This window comes from Camponotus floridanus, unplaced genomic scaffold, assembly GCF_003227725.1.
Source record: "Camponotus floridanus strain SB8 unplaced genomic scaffold, Cflo_v7.5 scaffold5, whole genome shotgun sequence".
In the NCBI taxonomy this organism is placed as follows: domain Eukaryota; kingdom Metazoa; phylum Arthropoda; class Insecta; order Hymenoptera; family Formicidae; genus Camponotus; species Camponotus floridanus.
This window is the reverse complement of record NW_020229658.1, coordinates 3,141,671-3,169,237: the sequence shown is the minus strand read 5'-3', so window position 1 is coordinate 3,169,237 and position 27,567 is coordinate 3,141,671. Positions and strand designations below refer to the sequence as shown.

General features: G+C 30.3%; 4 protein-coding genes across 9 annotated transcripts in view; all 4 read left to right on the top strand.

Annotated features, from left to right (window-relative positions):
* The first annotated feature begins 21 nt into the window (after positions 1–21).
* On the top strand, positions 22–3,265 carry LOC105252589 (putative ATPase N2B). The gene is made up of 8 exons (XM_011260041.3): positions 22–326; positions 691–1,096; positions 1,558–1,743; positions 1,827–2,068; positions 2,148–2,316; positions 2,407–2,547; positions 2,719–2,838; positions 2,904–3,265. Exons 2-8 carry the CDS (start codon positions 719–721, stop codon positions 3,024–3,026), a joined length of 1,359 nt encoding a protein of 452 aa, XP_011258343.1. The 5' UTR covers positions 22–326; positions 691–718; the 3' UTR covers positions 3,027–3,265.
* Positions 3,266–3,717: 452 nt separating this feature from the next.
* Positions 3,718–5,477, top strand: LOC105252588 (deoxyribose-phosphate aldolase). 2 transcript variants are annotated; one of them, XM_025412355.1, is made up of 6 exons: positions 3,718–3,929; positions 4,006–4,134; positions 4,270–4,463; positions 4,538–4,664; positions 4,732–5,120; positions 5,179–5,477. In XM_025412355.1, exons 2-6 carry the CDS (start codon positions 4,089–4,091, stop codon positions 5,440–5,442), a joined length of 1,020 nt encoding a protein of 339 aa, XP_025268140.1. In that variant the 5' UTR covers positions 3,718–3,929; positions 4,006–4,088; the 3' UTR covers positions 5,443–5,477. The 2 variants fall into 2 exon arrangements, with proteins under 2 accessions (XP_025268140.1, XP_025268139.1); XM_025412354.1 differs by having other exon boundaries at positions 3,720–3,929; positions 4,520–4,664.
* A 1,818-nt stretch (positions 5,478–7,295) lies between these two features.
* Positions 7,296–18,365, top strand: LOC105252587 (golgin subfamily A member 6-like protein 22). The gene is made up of 13 exons (XM_025412273.1): positions 7,296–7,793; positions 9,007–9,117; positions 9,428–9,579; positions 11,005–11,071; positions 11,714–11,970; positions 12,207–12,579; positions 13,219–13,225; positions 15,626–16,057; positions 16,332–16,658; positions 16,881–16,939; positions 17,339–17,511; positions 17,638–17,800; positions 18,265–18,365. The coding sequence occupies exons 2-13, from the start codon at positions 9,019–9,021 to the stop codon at positions 18,319–18,321; spliced, it is 2,166 nt and encodes a 721-aa protein (XP_025268058.1). The 5' UTR covers positions 7,296–7,793; positions 9,007–9,018; the 3' UTR covers positions 18,322–18,365.
* Positions 18,366–21,237: 2,872 nt separating this feature from the next.
* LOC105252586 (PDZ and LIM domain protein Zasp) overlaps positions 21,238–27,567 on the top strand; it is a 35,993-nt gene continuing 29,663 nt past the window's right edge. The window contains exon 1 of one of the 5 annotated variants that reach the window (XM_025412268.1): positions 21,238–21,776. In XM_025412268.1, the coding sequence (XP_025268053.1) occupies positions 21,672–21,776 (105 nt within the window). In that variant the 5' untranslated portion in view covers positions 21,238–21,671. The remainder of the gene's footprint in view (positions 21,777–27,567) is intronic. The other 4 variants (XM_025412269.1, XM_025412270.1, XM_025412271.1 and 1 more) reach the window with 4 other exon arrangements.

Below are 27,567 nucleotides of genomic sequence, written 5' to 3'. Positions count from 1 at the left end.
AGTGCCACGTGCCACTTGCCACAATGGCAACGGTGTGCGCCGAGTGAGAGGGCCAATACAGTTATCTATCCTTGTTTTTATACAGTCTGAAGGAAAAGTTATTTCAAGCTGATTCGACTGATCTCTCGAGGATAAATTTTTGCTATTGTACTTGTAGAATTAACTATGCGCAGTGCGCTTCGAAAAGGATAAAAGCTGACAAAATTTGCTATCTCTCTCGGCGCGCACCGTACCATTGTGGCTCTCGTTCCAGTATGTATTCAATGGATAAGAGAAAAGATAAAAGTCAAGAGTCAAGACATTTACACGTATATTTGAATTGACAGGTACGATGGTGAAAACGGATCTTTTTTATTCTGTACTTTATGAATTATAAATCTTGTCACACGATTCTTGTCATAAAGTCGAGACACATCTTTCTAATTTCCCGCATGTGTCAGTTTAATTTGGAATATACATCTTGCCATTTTTATACGTATTTTCTACTGTCAAGGTTATCGTACCTGTATTCCATTAATGACACATAAGATATTAATATTCCATTAATGACACATGAGATATTAATAATTGTTTATATCTTAATTTCTTTAATCGATTTCTGTAACTTGATTTTTATGATTAAATGATCAATTTTAGATCATATGGCAAATAACTCATAAGTTTTAATAAAGATATGATTTTGCTTTCCAGTATTATTCCAGTAGTATTCTCTGCAGTTATGACTTGTTATCTTATAAAGAAGTGTATTAGCATAAATTATCTCACCTATATGCTGACTCGTGTTCAACCAGTGTTTTGTATCCAAAGATGTGGCTATGCTAATAATATAGACATAAATTTGAGTGATGGACCAGTCAGTACTTTGAAGAAAAAAATAACGAGAGGCGAGTTGATGAATGATGCGCATCAAATGAAAGTTGTACAAATTCTACAGAGAATTTATGAAGATGTATATAATTACAAGCCACAACAATTAAATTTATTAGAAAAATGGTTTGGTAGCAGGAAGAAAGACGTACCAAAAGGATTATATATTCATGGAGCAGTAGGTGGAGGTAAAACAATGTTGATGGACCTATTTTACAATTGCTGCCAGGTATCTTTCAGGTTGCTGTTTCCATAAGTATTGCACATGAGAAGTTAGATTTAACTAAAACAAGAAAATATCTTCATCAATTTAGTAATAATATGTTTTTCATATAAAGTGTATATGTAAAAAAACTTGAAAGGAAATAATATAAATTATACATAAGTAACAAATAGAACAAAATATCATGAGAAAAATTTTTACAAGTTTAAAACTAAAATAAATTATAAAAGATACAAAAATTAAATAACAACAGATATATAAATCTTATAATGTATAATATAATAAATAATTACATATAGTTGCATATACAACTACATAATACACACACACACACACGCATATATATATATATATATATATATATATAATTAGAAATAAATAAGAAATCATGGCTTTCCATGTGCAATATAGGGCAAAAGTAATATTTTGTAGCATTAATATAATTTGTTAAAAACATTTTATTCCAGATTGAGAAAAAAAGAAGAGTTCATTTTCACTCTTTCATGTTGGATGTACATAGTAGAGTGCATAAAATAAAAAAGATGATTATAAGAGATACTACTAGTACCAAATTGCAACCTTTTGATCCAATACCTCTAGTTGCATCCAGTATCGCGGAAGAGACTTGGTTATTATGCTTCGATGAATTTCAAGTTGATATTCACATATCGTTTTTGAAAAAAGAAGTATCTGTAAAATAAAAATAAAATAAAATAATTAGTAAAAATAATTGCAGGTAACGGACATCGCGGATGCTATGATATTAAAACGGCTATTCACAGAGCTTTTTGATAATGGTATTATAGTAGTGGCAACTAGTAATAGGTCGCCTGATGATTTGTATAAGAATGGACTACAACGGGGAAATTTCGTACCATTTATAAAAGTGCTGAAGGATCATTGCTACGTTAGTAATTTGGATTCTGGAATAGATTACAGATTGAGATCGGGATCTGGAAACAAGAAAATATATTTCATGTATGTGAAAATCGATAAATTGTTATTATATAATAATTATCTATAGCGTCGCTGTTTAACGAGCCGTATAAATTAAAAGAAAAGGCAAAGATGCGGCAAACGACGTGGACAAAGTTTTCAAATATTTATGCTCTATGGAGAACGATATCATACGACCACGAACAATCTCCATTAGAGGACGCAACGTCACTTTCCAGAAAACTTGTGGGCAGGTGTTGGATTCCACGTTTGAAGAATTATGTGACAGAGTAAGATAGATGTACTTATAAAACTAATTATAGGTAAAATTTATGACAGATGAAAATGGTATGTAATATCGCTATTATATCTCTGTGCAGCCTCTTGGAGCAAGCGATTATTTGGAATTGAGTCAAGCATTTCATACAATCATAATAAGAGATATACCTCAATTGAATCTGCGGCTTAAATCTCAAGCTAGGCGATTTATTACTCTCATTGATACGTTATATGATAATAGGGTAAAGGATATTTCTATATGTATAAAAATTATAATTCTTGATGTCCGATTTAATCTAACAGTTTGAGATACATTTAACTTATCTAATTAATATTAAAGAAGAAAAAGGATATATTAGCCTATTATTTTAATAGTTAATGTTAAATTAATGGAAATTTATAATATTTTATAGGTACGGGTAGTTATGTCAGCTGCTGTACCTCATACGCAACTATTTTTACCAGAAAGTGAGTCTGAATATACTGATGAGAAAAGAATGCTAATGGACGACTTGAAAATTTCACATGGCTCGGTAAATATGCTGAAAAATAACGAAATTTTCGGATTATTTTCTAATTATGTTAATTTTACATTTAGGAAGATCATAAAGCAAATATCTTTACTGGCGAAGAAGAACTCTTTGCATTTGATCGTACTGTATCACGATTAGCTGAGATGCAGACTTCACAGTATTGGGAACAGTGGGAGCATCATAGATAATGATAATTTTAAATAGGTGCAAGTAGATTCGATAGTTCTATATAAATTCATTTATATTTACAGCACATACGTTGACGATAACATTTTAATCAGATGATTTCACAAGCAAAATTACTTGTACAAATATACTTTGTCAAATATGTGCTATTACAAATATACTTTGTCAAATATGTGCAGTTAGCTTAGAGTGTAATTTTTACACTTTGTGTGTCAGTATTTTACTTTAATAATTTTTTGGAAGAAAAACATTTCAAAATCTAATATTAAATTATTCTTATGATTATTTATGAATATATTAAACATAAATTATTTTGAGTATTAAAATGCAAATGTACATTCTGTAAAGTATATGTACATATGTAAAGTCTCAATTATATGAAATTTTACAATTGAATGTGTTATTCATTTATATATGTAGTACCAATAATATGTATATCTTGAAAACTATTAATTTATAAAGTTTAAAAAAAGAATTTTATATTATAATGATATCATATATTTGAACACCGATAATCGGTTAGATAGAATTCGATAAGTATGTACGCTTCTAGCGAGCGCACTTGTTCGATATATTTAAAAGTTTTTTATATGTATACAAATTTTAGATAATTTTTTCAAATATAATTATCTTATTTCTTTGTGTAAATGAAAAAATACATAATAAAATTTTTCCTAAAATTTGATAGATATAACCGATATAACTAGTAATTTAAAATAAAAATATTCTTGTGTACTGTTTTGAAGCCAGATTGTGTTATCTCTAACCCTATAAATACATACGTAACAAGTCACTTTGTACATTTTATACTTATACGAATGTATTCATCTTATTCGTTTATAATTGTTATCATCAAGTGATTATATAATATACAATTGTTTAATCAATTTGAAGAATAAATTCTGGCAAGTACATCAATGTTCTTCACATTAACTTATAAATTTATATCAACGATTTTTATATTTAATTTGATATAAACAGATACATAGGGCAAATAAAAGTGACAAAATCATACTATTTTAGCAGCTTACAATAGTTTGTACATTCATTTTTCTTTTGAAATTATGAATAATCCTCCGATAATTCCTGAAGTAATGGATTCAATTAAACGTAAGTAATGCAATGTGTAATTTTAACATTATATCATAGATGCTTATCATTTTATATGTAAGATTAATTACATATAATTGTGTATGTATATATGATTACATATATTTTCTTATTAATTTATACACATTCTTTTAGCTTGGCTAAAATTCTTAGAGGTATACATTAATGAGCCATCAATAAACAAAAGTATACGACAGATACATTACTTAGCAAGTACATTAACAGAAGACAATAGGGTAGCTTGGTTATTAAAAGTGATAAGTTTCATTGATTTAACCACTTTAAGTGCTGGTGATACAAGCAGCAATATGGAGTCTCTGTGTAAAAAGGTATATTAGAATTATGAAATTATTTTTTAATGAATAATTGATTAATAATATTACAGGCTACAAAAATTGTCAAGGAGCTTCCATTTGAATGGAGTAAACCACTTCATCCAGCGGGTATATGCGTTTATCCTTCTAGAATAAAAGATGTACTGGCTAATTTAAAGAAATTAAAAATGTCCAATACAATTAAAATCGCTAGTGGTAAGAAAACTTTTTTCTAACTCAATGTGAATGCAATAATATTGTCTAACTATGATTTCTATATCAGTGGCTGCTGGATTTCCTTCTGGACAATATCCTTTAGAGACTCGGCTGCAGGAAGTGCGCTGTGCCATAGAATATGGAGCACAGGAAATAGATGTTGTGATTGATCGAACATTAGTCTTAAATCATGAATGGATAGAACTATATAATGAGCTGGTTGCTATTCGTAATGCTTGTGATAAGAAAAATAAAAAAATTTGTTTAAAAGTTATTCTATCAACAGGAGAACTATTTGGCTTGAAAAATGTATACAAAGCATCCATGATAGCTATGTTTGCTGGTGCTGATTTTATCAAGACATCCACAGGAAAAGAGGACATCAATGCAACATTGCCTGTGGGTATTGTTATGTGTAGAGCGATAAAAGAATATGAGAGACTGACTTCTAGAAAGGTAATACAATTTAGTTTTTTTGGGAATCATACCTCTATAGTACATCTTTTGTTTACAGGTTGGCTTTAAACCTGCTGGAGGTATAAAAACTGCACAAAATGCTCTCGAATGGATGGTCTTGGTCAAAGAAGAATTAGGATCAGATTGGTTAACAAACTGTTATTTTAGAATTGGTGCATCCAGTTTGCTGGACGATATTATTAACGATATTAATGAAACATATAATAATGTAAAATTACAAAATTTATACAAACAAGAAAATTTAAAAAATGAAAATGAAGAAAAAATTGAAAAAAAACCTAAGTCTAAAAAAGAGAGTTAGATTGGGTTGGAACAAATGGATAAAATGTTTTTATATTATTTTTATACACTATTGAAATGCTTTTTATAATATGTTAATATGTATCAATAAATTTAAATAGTTTTCATCTCAAATTATTTTTAAAAAATCCCTACAACAGTAATGGTAATAAAGCAAAATAATTAATCGTTTAATTAATATCTTTAATCATCAATATGATACAGTTGATTTTATTAGATCTTTTTCATTTAATTATAATTTTTCTCGCTTAGGTATGTTACAACTAGTCCCATTATTTTTTAATCCATGAATGTATATGTATTAGAGAATTTATTTATTTTTTTGTTTTAACTAACTTAGATAATTAAATTTATTCAATATTGTATATGTTGAAAGCATTTCTATAAAAAAATACAAAAAAATTAGATTAAAAAATTAAATTATTAAAAAATTAGGTATCTCACATTTGAAATTATAACACGATATATAATGTAATGTCTCCAATAAAACTTTATTAAAATTATTTATTTCAGAACAATGAATGTTAAATCATTGTGAACATTGTATTAATATGTAGACAAAGTATTAATATACGATTTTATTCTATACAACTTTATAATAAATTAATTTCGGAAAATATACACAAGTTATGAAAGGTCATAATTACACTGATAGACAGAGAGATTGCAAAATTCTATTTTGATCAATTTAAAAATCAATGAGTTATGCGATTCTTATATTATATCGATCAGGTACCGTAAATTCGCTAGTTTCACGATAGTAATTTTTTAAATTAAAGGGTAACATAAGTGATAAAAAGCTAAACATGAGTGATAAAAAATTGATAAAACACTTACGCGGAACTTCCTTACTCCGTACATTGCCTGATGCTTTTCTCAATCTCCTTTCATGTTCGTCTTTTGCTATTTCTTCGTAGCATTTACATTATCCTTAGATAATATAACTCTGTGCCTTATATATCGCAAAATATCGCAAAATAGCCGAATCTAAACTACCCCTAGATAGAAAATATAACTCTACGCTCCGTAATATCGCAAGATAGCTGAACCTAAACTATATATATGTATATATAAAATTATAATAGTAAATTATATATTATTCATATATAATTGTGTATATATATATTTTTTCTTACAATCAGATTATATTAGATAATAAAAAGAACCGAATAGTGCGTGTATAGCACGCACTTTGTAATGTCTAGTACATATAAATATTAAAAATAAGTTTCTTATTTTAAAACGTAATTATTTATGGCTAACACAAGTACAAAAGGCAATTAAAACAGTTTCTCTCAAATGACAAGATAAAACGGAACAATTGATATTGCGACGCCCATGTGTCTAAATATACTCAGCAAATAGATTCTGCATAATCAACATACTTATGTTAGTACATTGTTGTGGACACGTAAATATAAACATTTATCTCAAGTGTCTTTTTAAAATCATTTTAATTTTATTCCGTTATTTCTTTGTGTTTTAATAAATAAGTCAATTATGAGTAATTATATTGACTATTATATCAATGTAGTAAAATCGAGATGCAAAAGTTATATATCACAAAACATTTAAAAATATTTATTATTTGCTTGAATGTCATTATAGATTTACACATAAAAAAATATTATTATATATTAAGATCTATCTAATTATATACGCGCGATGTATAATAATTATAATCTGATTCTTTAGAAAAAGTAAAACGACGATCATGATGCGATAAATAATTCTTCATGTATTCTAAAATTTTATCGCTTAATGTATAATGCTTTCCAATCATTTATCATTTAAAATCTTGATTATTAAAAAATCCATAATCCAGAAAAATATTTGAATTACATGGTATAGAACTTTTTTCTCTCCATGATTTTATTATCGGTTTAGAATTAATTTAACTTGTAATTTCGCTTTTATATATATATACCGGGCGGAGGTGGGCATTCGCTACCGGAAATCGAGAGGCTCAAATCCAATATAGATTGACCAATAAATAGATCTTGAGCCGACACAAGAGTCACGTCACAGAATCGGCTGCTCTGTAGTATTTGCAGCTTACAAGCCTACCGCATCTTGTCTTCTGGCAAAGCTTATCGTGACACCGTTTCGGCCGCATTAAGCCGGGCAACGGCCGGGTCGGACACCCGTTGTGTCCGTTCTTCCATCGTCAGGGCTTTATTTCGCTTTAGTCGTCGTTTGGCTCGTCGATTCCAGTAACCATTTCGCAGATTTCGACCGTATCGTAGCAGCGGATGCAGTGAGTCCTCTGTATCCTCTCTGCGCCACACGCAGCGATTAATCAACCGCCATCCTCCCGCTTGGAAAATTTATACCCTCACTAAGCTTGGCTCGGCAAGTAATACACGATTCTACCACCTCCCTCATTCTATACTTGTGTACCGCCACTTCCGGGTATAACGCAGATTCGCAGGCCTGCGAGATACAGTCGAGAATAAATCAGAAAGGAAGAAATCGCGATCCATTCCTTTCCTTCCCTGAATAAAGGATCTTACCGGCAAATTTTTCCTAATAAATTTGCAAAAAGATATGATATTAAAAAATGAAATTGTTATATATACAAATTAAATTTTATTTGTATGCGAAGCATATGTTTAGCATATGTAGCAAAAAATTACATTTTATATTTGATAAACATAGAACTATCTATGATTTCTAGAATTATCTATGATTTTGATTTTACTTTATTATTATTATTATTTAAAGAGATGCTAATTTATTTTATAAAGAGAAAAAATTAATTTTTAAAAAGCAGATACATTATATACAATTTGAGTTATACCTTTATATTTTTTTTTTCAATAATATCGTTGTTATGATAAAATTAATAACGTTTGTTTGATCGATATATTCTCGTCACACTTTGCATGTTTAATAATTAAAGCTTATTTATCAACTTGAAAATTGTATTTATGATTGATTATATTTATTTTTAGAAAAATTTAGACTTTGATATTTCGCGCATAATAAATCGTTGAGTTCTCTTTCTATAAATGACGCATATTTTTATCATTCAAAATGATATATTTATGTTCTTTTCGTAAACAACATGATTGCTTGTAAACAACCTGGAAATAGCTGGGAATTACAAAAAACCCGTATCTGATATTCATGTTGTCGTATTACATTGCCAAAATTTCGTTTCGAATCATTATTATCCAACAAAATTTGAGATATTTAAATATTACGTCGATTAAGAACATCTATAATAAATAAAAAGAATAAGAATTTATTTAATTATAAAAACATAGACAAATTTTTGAAGAATAATATATAATAATAATATCTGATAATCAATCTCAGTCTCATATAATTATGAGATTCAATTTAAAATATTTATTCAAACGTAAGAAGAATTCTCTCTCTCTCTATCTTCTAAATCAATATTATATTTATTATATTTAACTAATTAATTTTAATAATATAACATTCGAAATCCTGTAAGGAAAAAAATTTTTAAATACGATTAGTATAGATTTAAGTATAGATTTTCCAGACAGATGCGATGCTGCAAGACGTTATGAAGCGAAATTTTATATAATTTCAGATGTAAAACATCATGATAATCAGCATAAAATTCACAAAATTTGACAACACACCATGGGGTTTCCGACTAGCAGGTGGCAGCGATTTTCCGCAGCCGCTTACTGTTATAAGAGTGAGTTTCGTAGCAGAATAAATTTTTCTTAATTGACAATGAGACTATCAAGATTAAGAAATTATGATTACAATATTATCCATTTTCTTACATATCAAAATAGAATAAAGAGTGGATAATAATTCCTATTTAAATATATTTTGTTTAAAATGTCATTGATTTCATTATATTTCGGTGATTAAATCTAAAAATTAAAAAATAAAATAAAATCTGAAAAAATCTTACGAATATATCATTAAAATTTTTCAAAAAAAATAGAAATGTGTAAAAATAATCTGTGGAAATAAAAAAATGTGGAAATAATCTACAGATCACAGAAGGGAGTCTGGCCGAATGTATGGGTTTAAAAGTTGGAGATATTGTAGTAAGATTAAACGATCAGCCGATTAGCAATTTAACTCACGGACAAGCACACGAGGCACTCATGCATGCTGGCAACAACTTTGTTCTAGCTGTACAAAGGTAAGTCTATCGTAAGGATCGTAGAAATCAAGGATTTAAAGATCCATTTTTTAAATTGCAAATCTTCTTTCTTTGGGAAAGTCGTAAATAAGACATTGTAACTCATTAAAGGAAAGCTACAAAAATTGAGATATATATTATATGCCTAGTTTCTTGAATTATATTATTAAAAATTTTTTAAGAAGTTTCTTTTGAGTGAAATCAATAATGTTATAACTTCGTGATTTTTCATTAATAATTCCATATTTGTAATTATTAGACGAAAAAAATATCATTCTACAAAATATTATTTTATTTAATTTCTTAAGTTAATTCTTACGTTAGTTAATATATAATTAGATGCACAGCGTATATAATTAATATCAAGAAAATAGAAAATAAAGATAAATGACTGTCGGCCGTGCCGGTTGTCGTTGCCAAAGTGAATAAACGATAAATATGTATGTATAACTAAGTCGACCACGTCTCTTCACATAAATTAAGCTGTTGTCCTATTTGAAACCAAGAGAAATCGTTCTTCAATATTAGTTTTCCTGAATTTATTGACATTGAAATGGCATTACGTCGAAGTTTATAGATAACAAACACTTTCTATATTAAATTTTATGTATAATTTATTGTAATAAAAATTGCAATTATCTATTTTTTCTCGCTGCTGCAAACTATTACATCTAATAGTTAAAATAAAAATGAAACATATTAAAATAAAGACAAAAATAGAGAGAAAGAAAATACAATATTTATAAATATACAAAAAAATATACAATTTAACTTTTGGCTAACAGTGCTCATATAGTATGCGAATAATATTTAATACGAATAATAACTTTATTGTATGTTGGAAAGCAATTATAAAGTCATTACTCATGTTCATTATAACTAAAGAAACTGATCGCAAGCAAAAAATGACTGTTAAGGCAAATATTTTTCATCATCTTACACTTTTATCAAAATCAAGTTTAATTTTGGATCGTAATGATCGAAGACTATAATCGAATTTAATGAGTCCTCAAGGATCTCGTGCCTAACGGAATGCGTCAGCTGGCCGCCGTGCGTCATTCATCGCCGATATACTCTTCAATAATAATTTCGACGACGGCAAGAATATCCCGGGGTGCGTATGAGCTATGTGGCAATCTATTGCGACACCTATAAATAGATGACCCAGAATGAGAGATCTGTTTATCATTGGTCGGCGATTTTATTGCTGGTCCCTGTCGCGCCCCGTTTCTTGCCGTTTGTCGCATTTGTGGGATTCGCTGCATAGAGAGTAGAGAGCGAGAGATAAATCTCACCAGACACGCACGCCGAAACTCGTACATTCGGTGCATTCGGTGCATATTCGCGATCGCGAGCCGCTTGACACATCTATCGCGAGCGAGAGAAAGTCTATTTTCTTGGTTGCTGTGTTTGTTGCTTGCACAGAGACGAAGAGGCACGAAAGGCCGTCGAAGCGATATCGGAAGAGAACATCGTCCCATATAAGATCGCTGTGAGTATTCGTGAAATGAAAGGTAAATAACATTTCTAGCTACACTCTTAACTAATGGATGAAGTCTCCATGTGAACTCTTTCTCAATGTTCATTCGCATTTTTTATTTTTTTATTTTTTTGGAATATTTGGTTCGACTTCGCGGATTTTTTTACGTCCTCTTACGTACTTTTCGAAATTCAGAAATTTCTAAAAATATTACTTTGCTATTTCTCGAATACATTTAAAAAATATTAGGAAGAGGAAAGATGATTATTTATGTCACCAAGTAAGAGTTGAATAAACTGATACACTCGTATTTTCTTCTCTTATATTAAGAGGTAGAAAAATATTTGATTAAAAATTTTCAAATATTTTTATAAAAAGATTTACATCGTGCCAAAATTATTGAATATCATGATTCTTGGAATATAAAGAATTATAGACTCAAATAATTCTAATTTGAATACAATATTACAACAAGAATATGTGATTTTTATAAGTCTTCTGTAAATCAAATAATTTCAGAGTTAAAAATCTTTTTTACCGAAAATTAATCTCATTCTTTCGTCAGGGAAAATCTTTGATCTTCCCTTGACATTTAGAGAGATATGATACCAGAGAAAGTGGCAGCGAGATGATGATGTCGAGTTTGCTTATTAGCTTGCAGACTTACCGCCAGTCTTCCCAGAACAGATCTTAAAAGAGGAGACAGTGATCGAGCGGTACGAGGAAGAGAAGACCGTCGTCGAATCGTTATCCGCCGAAGACGAGACCAGGCAAGAGGAGGAAAAGCTCGCGGAGGAGAAACCAGTGGACGCCAACAGCGAGATCGTGCCCAACAAAAATCTCACGGATGATGAGATTGCGCAGCTAATCCTCGAGGAAGAGGAACTCTTATCCGATAAAGGATTATTGGGGTATATTTTTATAGTTGTTGACTTAATCGATGATTACATTCTGCGTAATATTAAAGATTGTCAATACCCATCCTCTTATCATCGTTCTGATATAAAAGCAATAATATTCTAATAATATTAATATTAAGAATAACATCAATTAATTTAAATAAGTTCTTAAATTAAAAAATGTGAATCTTCTTATGATTATAATAACGATATTTCCATCTTTTCCATGTTTTCAACGCAATCGACAGAGTAAACTTTAAAAAGCTACGACCGCGTGTCCCGATCCTGAAAGATTCGAAGGTCCTGGAGGAGCTGCAACACATCGCAACAGCCGAGCCGGAACGGACGCAAGAGCTGAAACGCACCTCCACTTTTTTGCAGAAACCACAGCGACCGGTACCAAAGCCAAAGTGTGAACAGAAAATTGAAGAGGACGACATCGAGGGTTACAAGGTCGTAATCAAGAAACAAGACAGGAAGACGGTGATTGCGCGTCTTGTAGAAAAGGGTTTGCTGCCGCCAGGATCAGAGGCGAGTATCGCTAGGACGCCGGAACCATTGGAAACATCTGAGGTAAAAATGCATGAAACGAAGAACCGGCTCGAGGAAGATCGTCCCCCTGTCATGTCTGACTTGAATTCCTCGTGTTCAATTTCCTCCCTCGATACTATCGACGAATCACTGTTACCCTCTCGTTCTCCGCAACTCGATTCGAATGAAACTCGTCCTTTCGAGGATCAACTAGGGTGTCCCGCGACATATAAATGCAAGTCGAAGTTATTCGACATCAAGCCAAATCGTTATCGAAGATTCAGTTCCTTCGAGGGATACAATGAAGCCGGAATGAGATCGCCTTTCAAGGGTCATTATCTGGAAAATATTCTCTGCAGTTATGCTAACTCTTGCGTTTCTCGTGATCGACAAATCGATGATCAATTCGAGTTTGCAAAGATGAAATCGGGAAGCTTTTACTTTAAAAAATACTGGCCGGGAAATGTTGGTTTTAATTGTCTCGCAAACGAGACCATGTCTAGAAGGAGGCTGAGTAGATGCCCGCGAGCACATTACGCAGAGAGGATTCTTCTACGAAACGTCAGCCCTATTACTCGTCACTTTCATTCGAAGCCGAAGACAACTCGCATCGTCGCTTCTAGGATGAAACGTATCAGAACAAAGGGAAGATATCTGGCGATGTATTTGAGACGCGAAAGTATTCGGCTGATATCCTTGATAACGACATTATTGCAGTTTTTATTGCAGAGATCAAGTGTCTTGGAGTCATCAAATGTACCAAAGATTCGCAACCGACGTTTAAGTTGCAAAGGTCGCTATGTTAAACATCTTCTCGAAAAAAATGTCACTACTGTTCTTCAACATGTCGAAAAGATGCATTCGATCGGCGATTATCCGAATGTAATCAAAAATAAAAAAGACGAGCCAAAATCTACGAGAACAAAGGGCCGTTATTTGGAAAAATATCTTCATCGGCAGACTCCTTATATAAAATCTGCATTAGCGTATCTTTTCGGTTCCGCAAAGAGCAGCTTCGACAATCTTTTCAGTGTTACATCTTCATCAAGGATAAAATCTACAATGAGAGGTCGATATTTTGAGCGATTCGTCCGCAGAAATCTGGAAATTCTCGAGCTGTTCACGGAATATGTTTGTATCAAGATCTCCGAATGGCTCGAGGAAAATCCATCGTGCATATCGCAAAATGAATTTTCTGTCATGACTTCAAATTATATTGCTGATGATTCAACTCTAGATGAGCAGAAAATTGATGAAGATACCTGCGATATAAAAATCTCCAGATGGCACGAAGACGGTCCATTATGTTCATTACAAGAGGAATCTATCGTTATCGTTAATCCGGAGTCAAACAAAGAAACCGATAAGATTGAATGCAATGACAATTCGATTTTGCCTGAAGAAGTCGACGAACTCTCCTCATCTAAAATCCCAGAGGAAGAGGACGCTTTTTCGAATTTCTTGCAGTCGACTGAGAATTATATTTCTACCGAAGTCTTCCATCGTGGCAGCAGACGATTCTCACGATCACGTAAATCTGTAGATATCATCCCCGATGATAATACATTATCCCAATTCCTGGAATCGGCTGAGAATTATGTTTCTGCTGAAGTTTTCCATCGCCGTAGCCGAAGACTCTCAAAATCGTCCAAAGACAGAGAAACAGGTGTTTTGTCGAGTCTCTGCCATTCGACTGGCGATTATGTTTCCAGCGAAGTGTTCCATCGTCGTAGCCGAAGATTATCAAAATCATCTAGAAGAGAATCTTTGACGACTCCCGATTCGGAAAGTATGTACTTCAATCTGCCTTGGTTTTCATTCAAAGTCACCGATAAAAGCATAGAACGTCGCGACAATTCCAAGGAGAAGATCGATGCTGAAATTGAACGAGATAATCGAAGATTATCATTCGTGCCGACGGTCCTTTACCAAAGTATTACAAATCGTATCGGTATTGATTTCACAAGATTAGTAGCTTACGGTTTTGTGCCTTGCACCTCGATCATCCTTCTATATATGTATAAATAATCATCTTCATTTAACGATATTTGTGTGTTGTTTCGATGCGGATCGATTGATATAATTAAATAGTAAATGATAATTGAGCCTCTCAAATTCGTTGTAAAATTAAGTATCGAGAATGGGGTAAATTTGTTAATTTAGATTTAGATTATTACAATTACGCGCATGTCTATCCTATGTTTGTGTATTTAGATTTAAACAAAGATCATTTGTCCTAGAATAATTTTGTTTTATTAATTGTATACTTTTAATTTTAGAAATTTTTACTAGATTATCACGGATAATAAGTTGATCCGCATAAAAATATTTTGTAAATTATATGTGTTAATTTTATTATAATCATAGTATATATGTTTTGTTTTTCTTGTTATTAGAATGAATGTTAAATTGATTTTATCGTATAAAATAAATAACTGGAATGCAAAGATATTTTATGCGAAAATCAATCCAATCTGTGTATGAACAAAAATATAGTTAATTTTTTCCCTTTATGTCAAATAATTTTTAAGCAATTAAATTATTGAAATTTGTTGTGTGTTTATTTATTTTGTATTAAACTTTCTTACATGTCGATGTATAATGTATTTTCCGCAATAATAATATATGAATGACAATAAGAAGAAATAGAAAATTCCATATTCCATTTGACAATATTTGTATTATAACTATTGTTATTTATTTTTTGTTGCTATTCTAATTAATTAAAATTATTTAAATTTTTATTACCTAATTGATTATAAAATATTATACAATTAAATCACATATTATAATCAATATTATATCAATTGGATATGGTATATTCTACTAGTATCATTTAATTTGGTTATTCAGAAAGGTAAGTATATATTCAATTTCTAATAAGTTTTTTCATTGTAAACTTTTTTCTCTCTTTACAAGCTAAACATACATATTATTCTTTACGAGCTAAAAATTATTATATGATATAACAAGCAAAATAATTTTTAATAAATTGAAGTTTTGTTTTGCAATGAATAATTATTTCCTTCAGACAAAAATCCATAAGAAATTTAGACTTTGTTTGTTCAATATATTCTTACAATCTTGATTTAGACAATAACACCAGCCGCAACACCAACACTCATATGTAAAGTAGAGCAGGAAGGAAGATCTGAATCAAGTTTGTCGAAGGAAGAAGAAGAAGAGAAAAGTGACAAAACTGACGAATTTAAAACGGAAGAGAGATCCGAGAAATTCGAAAAGGAGGAAATTTGTCGTTCTGAATCCCGCGCAGCTGAATCCAACCAGGACGAAGAACCAGCATTCAAGAAAGAGTCTAGCCTTTCAACAACGGATCAAGCGGCGACGAAAGCTGACAGTGAGAAAATCAAGGAACTGGTGTCCACAGAATTTAGCCTTGAGCAGCAGCTAGAAAACGTGCAACGGCAATTGCTTGCTCTGAAACAGCTACCAAGCGAAATTGAGAATCACCTGAGGATCGTATCCGAGCAACTGCACAAGATCATGGAATTGAGTGGTATACAACAGTCCTTCAGCAACGGAAGCGGCAGCCATCGCGAATCACCAGGTGACCGAGTGATTTTTAATCATGATTGAAATCAAAGCATACTTTGAGTACTTTCTTAATATATTCTCAAGTTTCATCGCGCTACGCAATTTTAATTCTACAGTTCGCTCTTACATCAGTATTAAATTGGAGAAATATGAAAAACATTTTGCTAAAAATGAAGTAATATAAATTGGATCTTTAGATTTTGTTAAATTTTTACATTTAGATTTAACATTTTTAGATTTAACATTTCTTTCAAATAACACGTTAATTATAATTTGTTATTATTTAGGAAAGAATATCGTACAGCAAAAAGATGAAGAAAAGTTAAACGAACAGGAAGAGGATACTGATGAAGAGGATGAAGAATTTACGGAAACTTATGATTATATCGAAGAGATTGCATGCTTGGAGCGAAAGACGTCAACGAGGTCAACACCACAAATGATGGAGCCTAGTGACGATGAAGGAGAAATGGAGGAAGAGGAAGTAGAGATGAAGGAATTGGACGGTACGATTTCCGTGAAAAGCGCAGATGAGGAAGGGAATAGAGTGAAGAAATTCATTGTTTCTTATGAGACTAAACTTTTGAAATCGCCTAGTCCGGCACCATCGCATGGTAAGTTTCAACATTATTTTGGATCTATGAATTTATAATATTAATTATGAATTTGTTTTGCAAAGAAAAAAACAATGAACCATAATATAATAAATTTGATGCGATAATGTTATAGATATAAAATTTTCTCTCTATAATATTAAAATATATTATATTTTTCGATATGTTTTATTTAAATATAAGCGAAACAGTGATCTAAAATATAATAATGCTATTATGTAGGAAGTTTCGAACCAGATCCTAAACTGTCACCAAAAGACCAAGTTATACAGGAATTACAGGTATCTCGATAGATGGAATGAACACACAACGTCTTGCGTTTTGCCTGGAATAAAATTTTTATTGTTTCGTTCTCTTTCCTCTTTCCTCTATCCATTCATGTTCAAAAATTACACACTGTTTAAATGTTAATAGATGAAGCCAATTCTCTATTACAAAATCCTTGATTACATAACTTAATTACATGAATGCACGATGAATTGAATCAAATGCATTTTTCTTGTAGTTAATATTCAAATCTATTTTATAAATCCATTGTTTTCTATCTTATTTATTTAATTCTATTTTATTGATATCAATGTAATGTTTATATTTATCTGTGAAATCCATAAATTTTATGCAACTGATGCATACACGAATTTAAATGTAAAGTTAATAACTCGTCACATTTTATTTTTCAGCAAAAAGTGCACAAGAAAGGTAAAAAGCATTCGCAAGATCTTTGGCCTCAAGCTAAGCAGCTTGAACTTACGCAAGGTCGCAGATGGAGATGCCCGAATGATTTCTTCAATGACGAGATGATTGCTGAAGTATTGTCTTGTCAAGCAGAAGTCATTCGTGGTAAAACAATGGGGTAAGAATAAAAATATTTTAAAATTAATTTTATATAAACTTAATATGTAAAAATTCGATAAACATCTTTAAGATTTTAATTCTGTTTTTTCAAAGATTTTTTAATCGAATTAATTGAGTATTACAGAGTAAATTTTAAGAAGTACGAGAAAACAAATTTACCAAACTATGACTACCTGATGAATTCAAGCGTCTATAAGATGATTCATAAAATGGAACGAGAACCGAAAAAGGGTATCCCTGCGAGACCTGCTAAAGTCAATGCAGCTGAAGATATAATAGAGAGAGTTGTAAGCTTTCCTTCGTAATATTTTACAATGATCGATATAAATCGTTTAAAGAAAATAAAAGTGATGATAATTGTAAATCGACAATTAAAGAATTTACTCTTAAAAATTTTAATTGTTTGTTGATGCTTTTTAACAAAGTTGTTTAATGAGACATATTGTCAGTTAACTATCATTATCCTCGCACATACTGTAATATATTATATCATTCCCATAAATAATAAATGTCATTTAATTTGTAACTTGAAATTCTGACTTTATGTTTAAAACTTTATGCTTAAAATAAGTAAATGTTATCTATCTAAATATATATTTTTTAATCAAATGAAAACTAATTTCATCAGATTACAAATTAAATGGTAAATTAAATTAAATCTATAATTTAGTCAAATTATTATTATGGTCATGGTTGAACCCTGTATAGAATAAATAGCAAATCTGATTTTTCTTAATGATATTTCTTTCAGAAATCACCGGCATTGAGCGTTGTAGACGACAGAAGCACTCGAAGCGTTAGTCACTAATGCAACCATAAAGTGATCATAAATGACTAATATTATAGTTTGTATGGAAAAAATTTATGTATTTTAAAGTATTATATAAAATTAATTTAAAAAAATATATTATATAAAGTGAAATATTGAAATATCTGAGTAATTTAAGAAAATGGCTCAAAATTATTAGAAACGTAATTATCTGGCATGTTGATTTAAAAAATGTTATCGATTATCGACATAATATGATTGTATAATTATAAACAATAATAATTCTAAATATATGTACATATATGTATGTCATATTTAAATCATCCTGTAAAATTTTTCTTGACAATATATTAATACGTATAATACATATAATTAATAAAGCACGTATTAATAAAGCAAATTCGCGATTCCGTGATTTTTTTCATATTATATGTGGAATAATTAATGCATTAAGTTACATACAAATTTTAAATCTAGCATAGCAAATATTTAATTATTTCGCGCATTTTTAAATACAACTACTTAGTTAAATGTATTTAAAAATATGCAGTTTTCTATAATTGTGTAAACTATGAAATAGAAAATATTTTATGTTAGAACAGAATAATTAAATATTGTCTTCCCCAAAATATACTTTATTATTATATTTGTTAGCATATATGTTTATCGATATAAATCTATATCGAATTAAATAAAATACGCAATCAAGTAATCAAATAATATCAAGTAATAATCATAGACAAGTATGTATATTGCAGATGCATAATTAATAACTGATGATTAGAATAATCAGAATTAGTTTTTTAGTTCTAGAGAAATATGATTTGGAAAGTAAGTATGTGAAAATAGTATACATTCGTTTGACTATATACTGGTATTTGTATTATTTCTAATCGATCATAAAAATATTATTGAAAGTTTACCTGGCATAATATCTTTTATTACGATATCAAGCGTTAATAAGATTGGTATGGCCTTTTTCATTTTTTTGAAGCAACAAGTAATAGCAATAGTGTCTTCGAGACATCCCATGTATATTCATTATAAGCATGCCATTCCGCTTAATACGTTTTAACTGCAGGAGATTATCGGATCTTCAAATATGCGATGATTGAAATTGACCTAGAAAGAAAGATTTCCGAGTAATCAACCGCGGTTATATACCACTTACTCGGAAATCCGCACAGCTGGTTCCGCCGATGATGAATCGTGGAATATACTTTCTCCTTTCCAGGGTTTCCGAGGCCTCTGTTATCCGCGTCTCGTATGCGTATGACCGCCTGAGTCACGTCTGCTTTCTTGGCCGATGAACTTCTTTTTCGTCTTTCCTCTCTCTCTCTCTCTCTCTCTCTTCTCTTTCTTATTCTCTTACTCTTTCTTGCTTAGAGTCCACGATCCTGACGTCGACTTCGAGCAATTTATGTAAAGCATTCTAGGCATGATTCACGAACTAGTTCGCGCCCTCGTGACCGCCACCGGCGCAGAATGTAACCACCGAGCTCGGGTACAGCATCGAAAACTCGGATGCATCCATCGAAATGTTCCTTATACGAATTTCAAAATTGATATATTCATTATACAATTAATTATATATTGAACTTTTCTACAAAAATATATTTTTTTTACCTTAATTATTGTATATGTATGCAAAAAAAAACAAAGTTATCTCGATAATAATGCATAAATTGAAGCCACTCTTTGTCAGATATTAAAAATAATTTAAAAATAGCTGTAGGAATAAAAATATCTTAATTTTAATTAAACTGCGCAGTTAAAGATTCTTGACAAAGAGCTTAATAATTTTCCTATATGCCTCCTCACATATGCGAAGGAATTCTCGTAATATTTTTATATTACGCACGCAAGAAGATCAAAGAGACAAGAGAGTCTTCCTCTCTCTGACATAATTCACGCGTGTCTTCGCTATCGTAATTTGCGCGTCAATTTCGATAAATTCATGTCTGATTGCTAAGAGACTTAATGGCCAAACTATATGACAGACGTGCGGTAGAATTTATTTAATGAATTTTCATTTATCTTTTTACCTTTTACGCGAGCTATCAATAATTAAACTTAATTATATACTCCTCTATATTATTAGAAAATTCTCAATTCGGGTAGAGAAGATATTGTAATCTATTTTTAAGAGATTCTATTCATTTTTACACGCATTAACATATATTTTAATATTTATAATAATGCCTGTCATCGAAATAACAACTCGACATTCTCAATATTTCCCTTCATCATTTTATCCTTTCCCCACCCCCAGCGTTATATTATGTATATTTTGCCTCTATCATTCGTTTCTCAAGTCCTATTATTATGATATAAAGAGCACCTTGCATGTTGCACCAGATACACTGATGTTCACAGATTTCACACTTGACAGTATAGATAATCCCTTGAAAAAACATAATAATTTTGTTCGAGAATTTAATCAATTAGGAGTACGCTTAATTTCTTCTTTACTTCCTTTAATTTTTTTATTTATATTTATAGCACCATAATATCATTCAATCAATTCTTATATTCTGTCAAGAATTTATTCTTATTTCTAATTTTTTTATTTTGTAGCTTTCTAACAAAGATAGCTTGAAGAGTTCAAACTGCCAATTCAGATTTGAAAATTTCAAAAATAGTATTCAAGGCAAAGAAAAATAATCAATGTTTGTTTGTTTCTTCTTATATCCTTTTATTATTGTACCTGGAGTCTAGGTCACGGACATATCTCAGGTATTCGAAAAATCTGAATTTAAAATTTGACTCAAATTCTCTCTCTCTCTCTTTCTCCAATTAGTATAACTTAAAGATTTAAAATTAAATGGTATGTAATTTAACATTTTTAATGAAATTTCGTCATATGTTGCTATTTGAAGAGATTCCTTTCTGTTAAAGCAGAATAAATGTGTCTCTTTTCTTCTCTATATCTCCACAATCTGTCTCCTACCACTGTTCCTTGCTCCTTCTTGTCTCCCCTCCTGCTGTATATGTTCCTTCTTCCCTTTCCTTCCGCACTCTCGTACTCCTCCCCTTCGTCCCGAATCGCGTGGCGAGGAGGTTCTGCTGCCCGACTGACCGTCCTCGACGCCTCTTATACCTTTACTCCGGTCTGCGCGTTCTTCAGGAACGTACGTGTCCGTTTCCACGTTCCATTCGAGAGACCGCGATATATACCCCTCTTTTAAAAATTATTTACATTATATATAAACAGCCAGTAAAGAAACCTAGTCGTTGGTAGTGCATCTCGAAATAGCCAAGTCTCAAATTAAAAGATCGTTTATCAATAATCATCGTAATAATAATTTTTGAAATCGTTCTTGGTACGTTTGTTCGTCACGTTTATTTGCTTCGATTTGATACGCTCGACTGTTCACGCAAACAGTGATATGGCACAGCTGATCAGCGTCAAGCTATCTAGGTTTGATGGATCTCCTTGGGGTTTTCGTCTCCAAGGAGGCAAGGATTTCGGCACGCCGCTTGTTGTACAGAAGGTGAGTCCATTGTGAATTAAATCTATTCAGTTTCCTATTCTGTATTCGGATCTTTTGTCCAATGAAAATTTATAAAATTTATTTTCAATAACTTGATTAAATGCAATATGTATATATTAAGCATGTACTCGTATATATTAAGATTAACACGTTATAAAATTTGCCGAATATTAGTTAAATATGAAATTTTTTCATCCTTTCATATTTAATATTATATTAATATAAAATAAATTTTTTTAATTTTTACAAATAATCTATATTTTAAATCATATTATACGCAAAAATAATGAATAAAAAAACGCATTTTACATTTTATTTTTCATCAAAGTTCTGCTAACAAACATGGTTTCCATTTTATTTATGGCATGATTTTCTATTTTCTTTATCTTAATCGTTATTTATATTATCGTACAATGTTTGTTGAATTAATAATGAACATTGAATATTGAAGGCTATCTTTTTCTGTTTTCCTCATCCACTTTTTTGATTATGAAGGAATGTTTTCAAAGAGCCATTTGAGTTGAATCTCAAGTTGATTGAGGTAGAAGCAATAATATATAAAAATATTTCATACAGTCATATTTATATATAGCGATGTTTTGGCTATTTGGATATTTTGGATATTTTTATCTATCTTTTTTTGTCGCTCGAAGTTTTTACAAAGCTTCTCGATAAGGAAATATTTCGATAGAGAAAATTAATCTTATTATCATACTAATATTATCAAATGTATAATAAAATTAAGAGAAACTATATAATGTTTCTATGTGCTCTTTTCTATATGATAAGCTCATTTATATCTTTCCGCCTCTCATCAAGATATTAATTGTTATAATTGTATGGAATAGAATTTTCATTGAAGAATCAATCTTTTTTATTTGACAATTAATATCGATTCAAATATTTCACATTCGTAAAACGATATTTCACATACGCTTTTATTATTCAATAATTTCTCTTTTCTCATCGCTGTTGACATTTTTGTTGCTATAAATTTTTATTATAAATAAAGAAAATATCACATTTTATTGTATTTTTATAGATAATCCAAATTGAATTATGATATATATATATATATATATATATATATATATATATATGTATCATAATTCAATTTGGATTATCTATAAAAATACAATAAAATGTGATATTTTCTTTATTCTCTCTCTCTCTCTCTCTCTATATATATATATATATATATATATATATATATATATATATATTATTTATCAAATTTTTTATATTGTTCCAAATTTTACTGAAAATTTAAACTGTCGATATAAATTTGCCGTCTACATTGTATAAATGAAAATTCGAGTTCGTGAATTTCCAGTACACGGAAGCAGATAATGATAATGAACTCCGAGAGCAAAAGCGAGACGAAAGTGAAAAGCAAACGACATCTCGAGCGACTCGTCCTCGGAAATAAAATCTGTATCAGAGACTAAAGTTGACACTCGACAGGCAGACATATGTTGATACTCCGAAACGCGAGCTTCTCGTTCACAATATGCGATTTAAAATATCTAATTTAATATAACTATGAAAATTAACAATCGCTTTTTATTTTATGCGACAAAATATATATTAAGTAACAATTAAAAATCAATTAAATCAAAATAAAAATACAATTAATTATATTCTATTTTTAATTTTTCTTAATACAAAATTCAAATATATCTTATTTAAAATTTTATAATTTTTGAATTTTTTGAAATTTCAAATAAACTTGAAACCGATAAATTCCATAATTAATAAATAACTCCTTGTTAAAACATGCTAATTATTTTTATTAATGTATGTGCGCAAACATAAATTTACAAATCTTTTCTCTTTCTCTCTCCTTCTCTCCCCCAACCTTTCTTTCTCTCTTTCTTCTCTTTCTCTCATGTATACAAATGTTTTTTTAATTATTTTTCAAATATGATTAATACTATGATCTCATAAACAAAATATTTAATTTAAATCTCTTTTTAATAAAAAGATTTAAATTATGTAAAAGAAGGAAATCCTATTTAGAGCGAAAATTTACGCGAACTTTCCCCTTTTCCTCCTACTTTTCGCGACCGTGAGATTCGGTTAAGAGTGTTTTGATATTATGATCTAGAAAGAGCGTTATGTAACGTGACGGCAAATGCTAAATTATTTCACGCGCATCGACAGAAATCGTTGCCAACTACGTGCGAAACGCTGAGCTCGCCATCGCCACCACCGCCTCTGACGTGTTTTGGCGATGGTCGGCGTTGTAACACGAGAAGCTTTTGGCGAACATGTAGAGACGTGGGGCATTCCGCAATTTTTTCCTGCATCTTTTTTTCAAGCGATTATGTAGCATTATATAGCCATAAGTTCTATTATTAAGATGCATTTTCAGCGAATGCCAATGTCGAGGGACGACAATTATCGCAGATTTTGCAGTTCGCCCGCATCTGTCAGATATTTGATTTTGTTGTATATTTATGTAGACAATTTCAATTTTTAAAATATTTGTTGATAAAAATATTTTTCACATTATTTTCTTTACTCTTTGTAATTTGAGAGCTCGAATTATTGTATTTTATCTCCCTCTCCAAAGATCACTTTCCAATGATACTTTTAATTATAATTATTGCAACAATAGATATAGATTTTTAATATAATTATAAAAAAATTATTTTTTTATATTTAATATAATTATATATGTAATATATAATTATATTAAATATAAAGAATAAAGAGATTATTTTTCTCATTATTGTATAAACAATGATTTTTATATGCATTTGATTGATCGTTTCGTTAAAAGAGGGAAACAAGAGTTTTTAAATTTTTCGTGAAATATATTTCTAAAAGAAAAATCTCTCATTCTCAAAAAATCTTATAATTTGAATCTTTCAAGGATGGCAGGTTTCTCGGATTCCTTCGGATTCATGCTACATGTTTAGATTGTTCTGCGAATTTTAACGCGTTCGCGAATTATTTTGGGAAAAGATGCGTCGAGTTATTGCGATATCGCGATTCAAGGATTCAAGTGTGTATTCCGAAATGTAAAGTAGAAATCGAATCAGGGCTCGCCTCTCGGCGAAAAACCCATGCAGGGCGTCTTTGACACCACTAGACTCATATTTCTCTCCTTTCTAAGAAAGCCGAGGGCGGTTGGATGCCGACCGTATTTGCGGCCTCGTAAAATAAACGTACCGCATGGTATGTATGTGCTACGAAGAAGGCCAAGTTCGAAGCATCGATTGCACAGATAAAACCGTTCAGTGCAGTCGCGATAAGCTCACAGCCCTTTAATTCCGCGGATTTTTAATTTTAAATTACGTATTTTCTTCTAGCAGAAACACATGCATTTACAGAATGTTTAACATAAAATATGCGCATATTGTTGTCGACATTCCTGATTCATAATTTTTCCTTGAACAATAAACATCTACATGATAAAAATGCGAACATTAATTTTCGTTTGATTTTGATTTAATTTCCCTAATTTTATTCGAAATTCTTGTTAGCTTATAATATCAAAAAAAGTTTATAATATCAAAAATTTTTAAAAGTTATAGTAAATAAAATGACAATTTGTTTCGATATTTTAAACAAAAATTGAGAATAAATGAATACATGAATTAAATAAATATTTCTTGTGTGAAATTAAATAAGACTATTAAATTCAGTAAAGTAATTTAGATTATTCATGTTTGTAGAGTAGCTTCGTTTTAAAGATTAAAAAAATTCGCTCACAGGATTAGTCGCTGACTAGGAAGAGAAGAGGAGAGAACACCGGCGCATGTCGCTGGTAATTCGAGGCAAATTATTTGGGCGTTCTATTTCTAGAAGGTGCCTTTGCGAAACCCGCGCACGCCAGGTCGAACCTCGCTCGCGACAACGAAGACAGCAGCCGATTTCGACGACAACATCGATGCTGTCTTCGCGGGACGTCGTTTTTCTGAGACAGATAAATAATGCGGCCGCAAATATCCGGTCGCGATCGCACCGAAATGAAATCAAACGGTTTCTGTCCAACGAACAGAAAAATATTTAGATGCGCATTTTTAGAAACTGTGAAAAAAGAACGCGTGTTTAACAGAATTTATACCGTAAAAACGAACAGTACACGCGAACCTTCTCGTCGATCAGCGCGGCGATAAATATTTCCACCAGCACCAAACTCGCGTAAAATCAACAAAAATATGTTTTTCTTCTACTACTTGTGAGATAGAAAAATATATGATAAATGAAAATATTGATAAATTTCTAGTATAATATAATCTCATATCAAATATAAGAATTGTACAAAATTTGATTATCCTCTTGTTGTATATCATTCATATAATATGTACCTCTCAACACATATAGTGAATGTAACAAAAATGTAATGAATAAAATTAATATTTACAGAGAATATAAAAAATAGTTTATAATTTAAATTAATTTTAATTTATTTTAATAATTCATTATTCATATATTAATAAAATATTAATAAACTATCCAAAATTCACTTATATTATATTCCATAATTAACATTAAATTCTAAATCTCTTTATGATATTTATTTTAATGTTAGAATACATTTCGAAAATCAAAAAATTTTGTGGTAGCAAATTTTTTTAATTTTTTTTATTTTCTATTTATATGCACTTTTCGTAATTCCAAGGCAAATGCACTGACAGCACATCGAAGCGTAGGCGTTCATGTTATGCGATAATACTTGTCGGAAAATGTGTTATCGCGACGTGGAAGAACTCGACGAGTTACGTTATCCGATTAAAACGTCACATCACGATAAGGCACGACTTTTTTTTTAGACGCGAGAGAAAATCGTCAAATGAAAAATATATAGATGACGAGAAAAATATTTTGAAGGAATTTTTCGACGTTCATTAAAACGTAATTCACACACGTGGCATTGCCCTAATAATGGCGTATCGTTCTGCTAATTAAACTGAACTTCCTCAGGCGTTATACGCGTAACGGAATTTTAATGAGGCTGCGCGAGAAAACAGATTAGCCATCGCGTTGCTTGATCGTATTAGATTATTTCATGTTCAGTCAATAAATAAAAAAAATATCAGTATTTTACTATGTGTGACACAAAATTATTAGAATGATAAAATAAATTCTAATTAATATAAGTTTTGTGAATTGAAAGAGAACTGAGAGAATTACAACTGAAGCTACATATAAATATCAATTGAGTCATATGTATGTAACTTCTTGTCCAAATTATTTAGATAAAATTTGTATTCTTGAAGAATCCATAAAATGATTAGCTCCTAATAAAGGCAAATATACAATATGTTACAATAATTGGTGATTTGCCAAAGATGTGAGTGATTACGTTCCATTGTAGAAGAAAAAGGTCTGTAATCATGCTTCATCTTCATATGTAGCGCAAAATAGTTTACGGAATATTGTTACAATATATATAAGAGATTGTTATTTTTTGTGGTGAAAATGATCACTATCTATAATGTTCAATTGTGCTATAAACTTGCGTAATCATTTTTGTTGTTTATAATTTGAAATCAGCATGCATCAAAAAATTAATGGCTGTTCTTTAATTCAATATTTGATTACTGTTAATTGTGATGCATAAATATAAATTTATAACGTTTTTTTTTCAAAAACGGATTATTACATTAAAGTCGAATAATAAAAAAATTAGAAAAAAATTACAAAACAAATATATATATATAAAATTATTACTAAATATTATTAAATTAATTCAATTTAAATTAATCAATATATTTCTTAATACATGGAGATTATAAACTATTAATTTACTCAACAATTAATTTTGTAATACAGCTAT

What these genes read in the sequence shown, in the direction of transcription:
- LOC105252589 (XM_011260041.3), top strand. Translation starts at nt 719, where the DNA reads ATGACTTGTTATCTTATAAAGAAGTGTATTAGCATAAATTATCTCACC. An exon ending in TATGCTTCGATGAATTTCAA is followed by an intron (nt 1,744 to 1,826) that starts GTTGATATTCAC and finishes AAATAATTGCAG; the next exon opens with GTAACGGACATCGCGGATGC. An exon ending in TGAAAATTTCACATGGCTCG is followed by an intron (nt 2,839 to 2,903) that starts GTAAATATGCTG and finishes TTTTACATTTAG; the next exon opens with GAAGATCATAAAGCAAATAT.
- LOC105252588 (XM_025412354.1), top strand. Translation starts at nt 4,089, where the DNA reads ATGAATAATCCTCCGATAATTCCTGAAGTAATGGATTCAATTAAAC. An exon ending in TGGAGTCTCTGTGTAAAAAG is followed by an intron (nt 4,464 to 4,519) that starts GTATATTAGAAT and finishes ATAATATTACAG; the next exon opens with GCTACAAAAATTGTCAAGGA. An exon ending in TACAATTAAAATCGCTAGTG is followed by an intron (nt 4,665 to 4,731) that starts GTAAGAAAACTT and finishes TTTCTATATCAG; the next exon opens with TGGCTGCTGGATTTCCTTCT.
- LOC105252587 (XM_025412273.1), top strand. Translation starts at nt 9,019, where the DNA reads ATGATAATCAGCATAAAATTCACAAAATTTGACAACACACCATGGGGT. An exon ending in TAGTCCGGCACCATCGCATG is followed by an intron (nt 16,659 to 16,880) that starts GTAAGTTTCAAC and finishes GCTATTATGTAG; the next exon opens with GAAGTTTCGAACCAGATCCT. An exon ending in AAGTTATACAGGAATTACAG is followed by an intron (nt 16,940 to 17,338) that starts GTATCTCGATAG and finishes TTTATTTTTCAG; the next exon opens with CAAAAAGTGCACAAGAAAGG.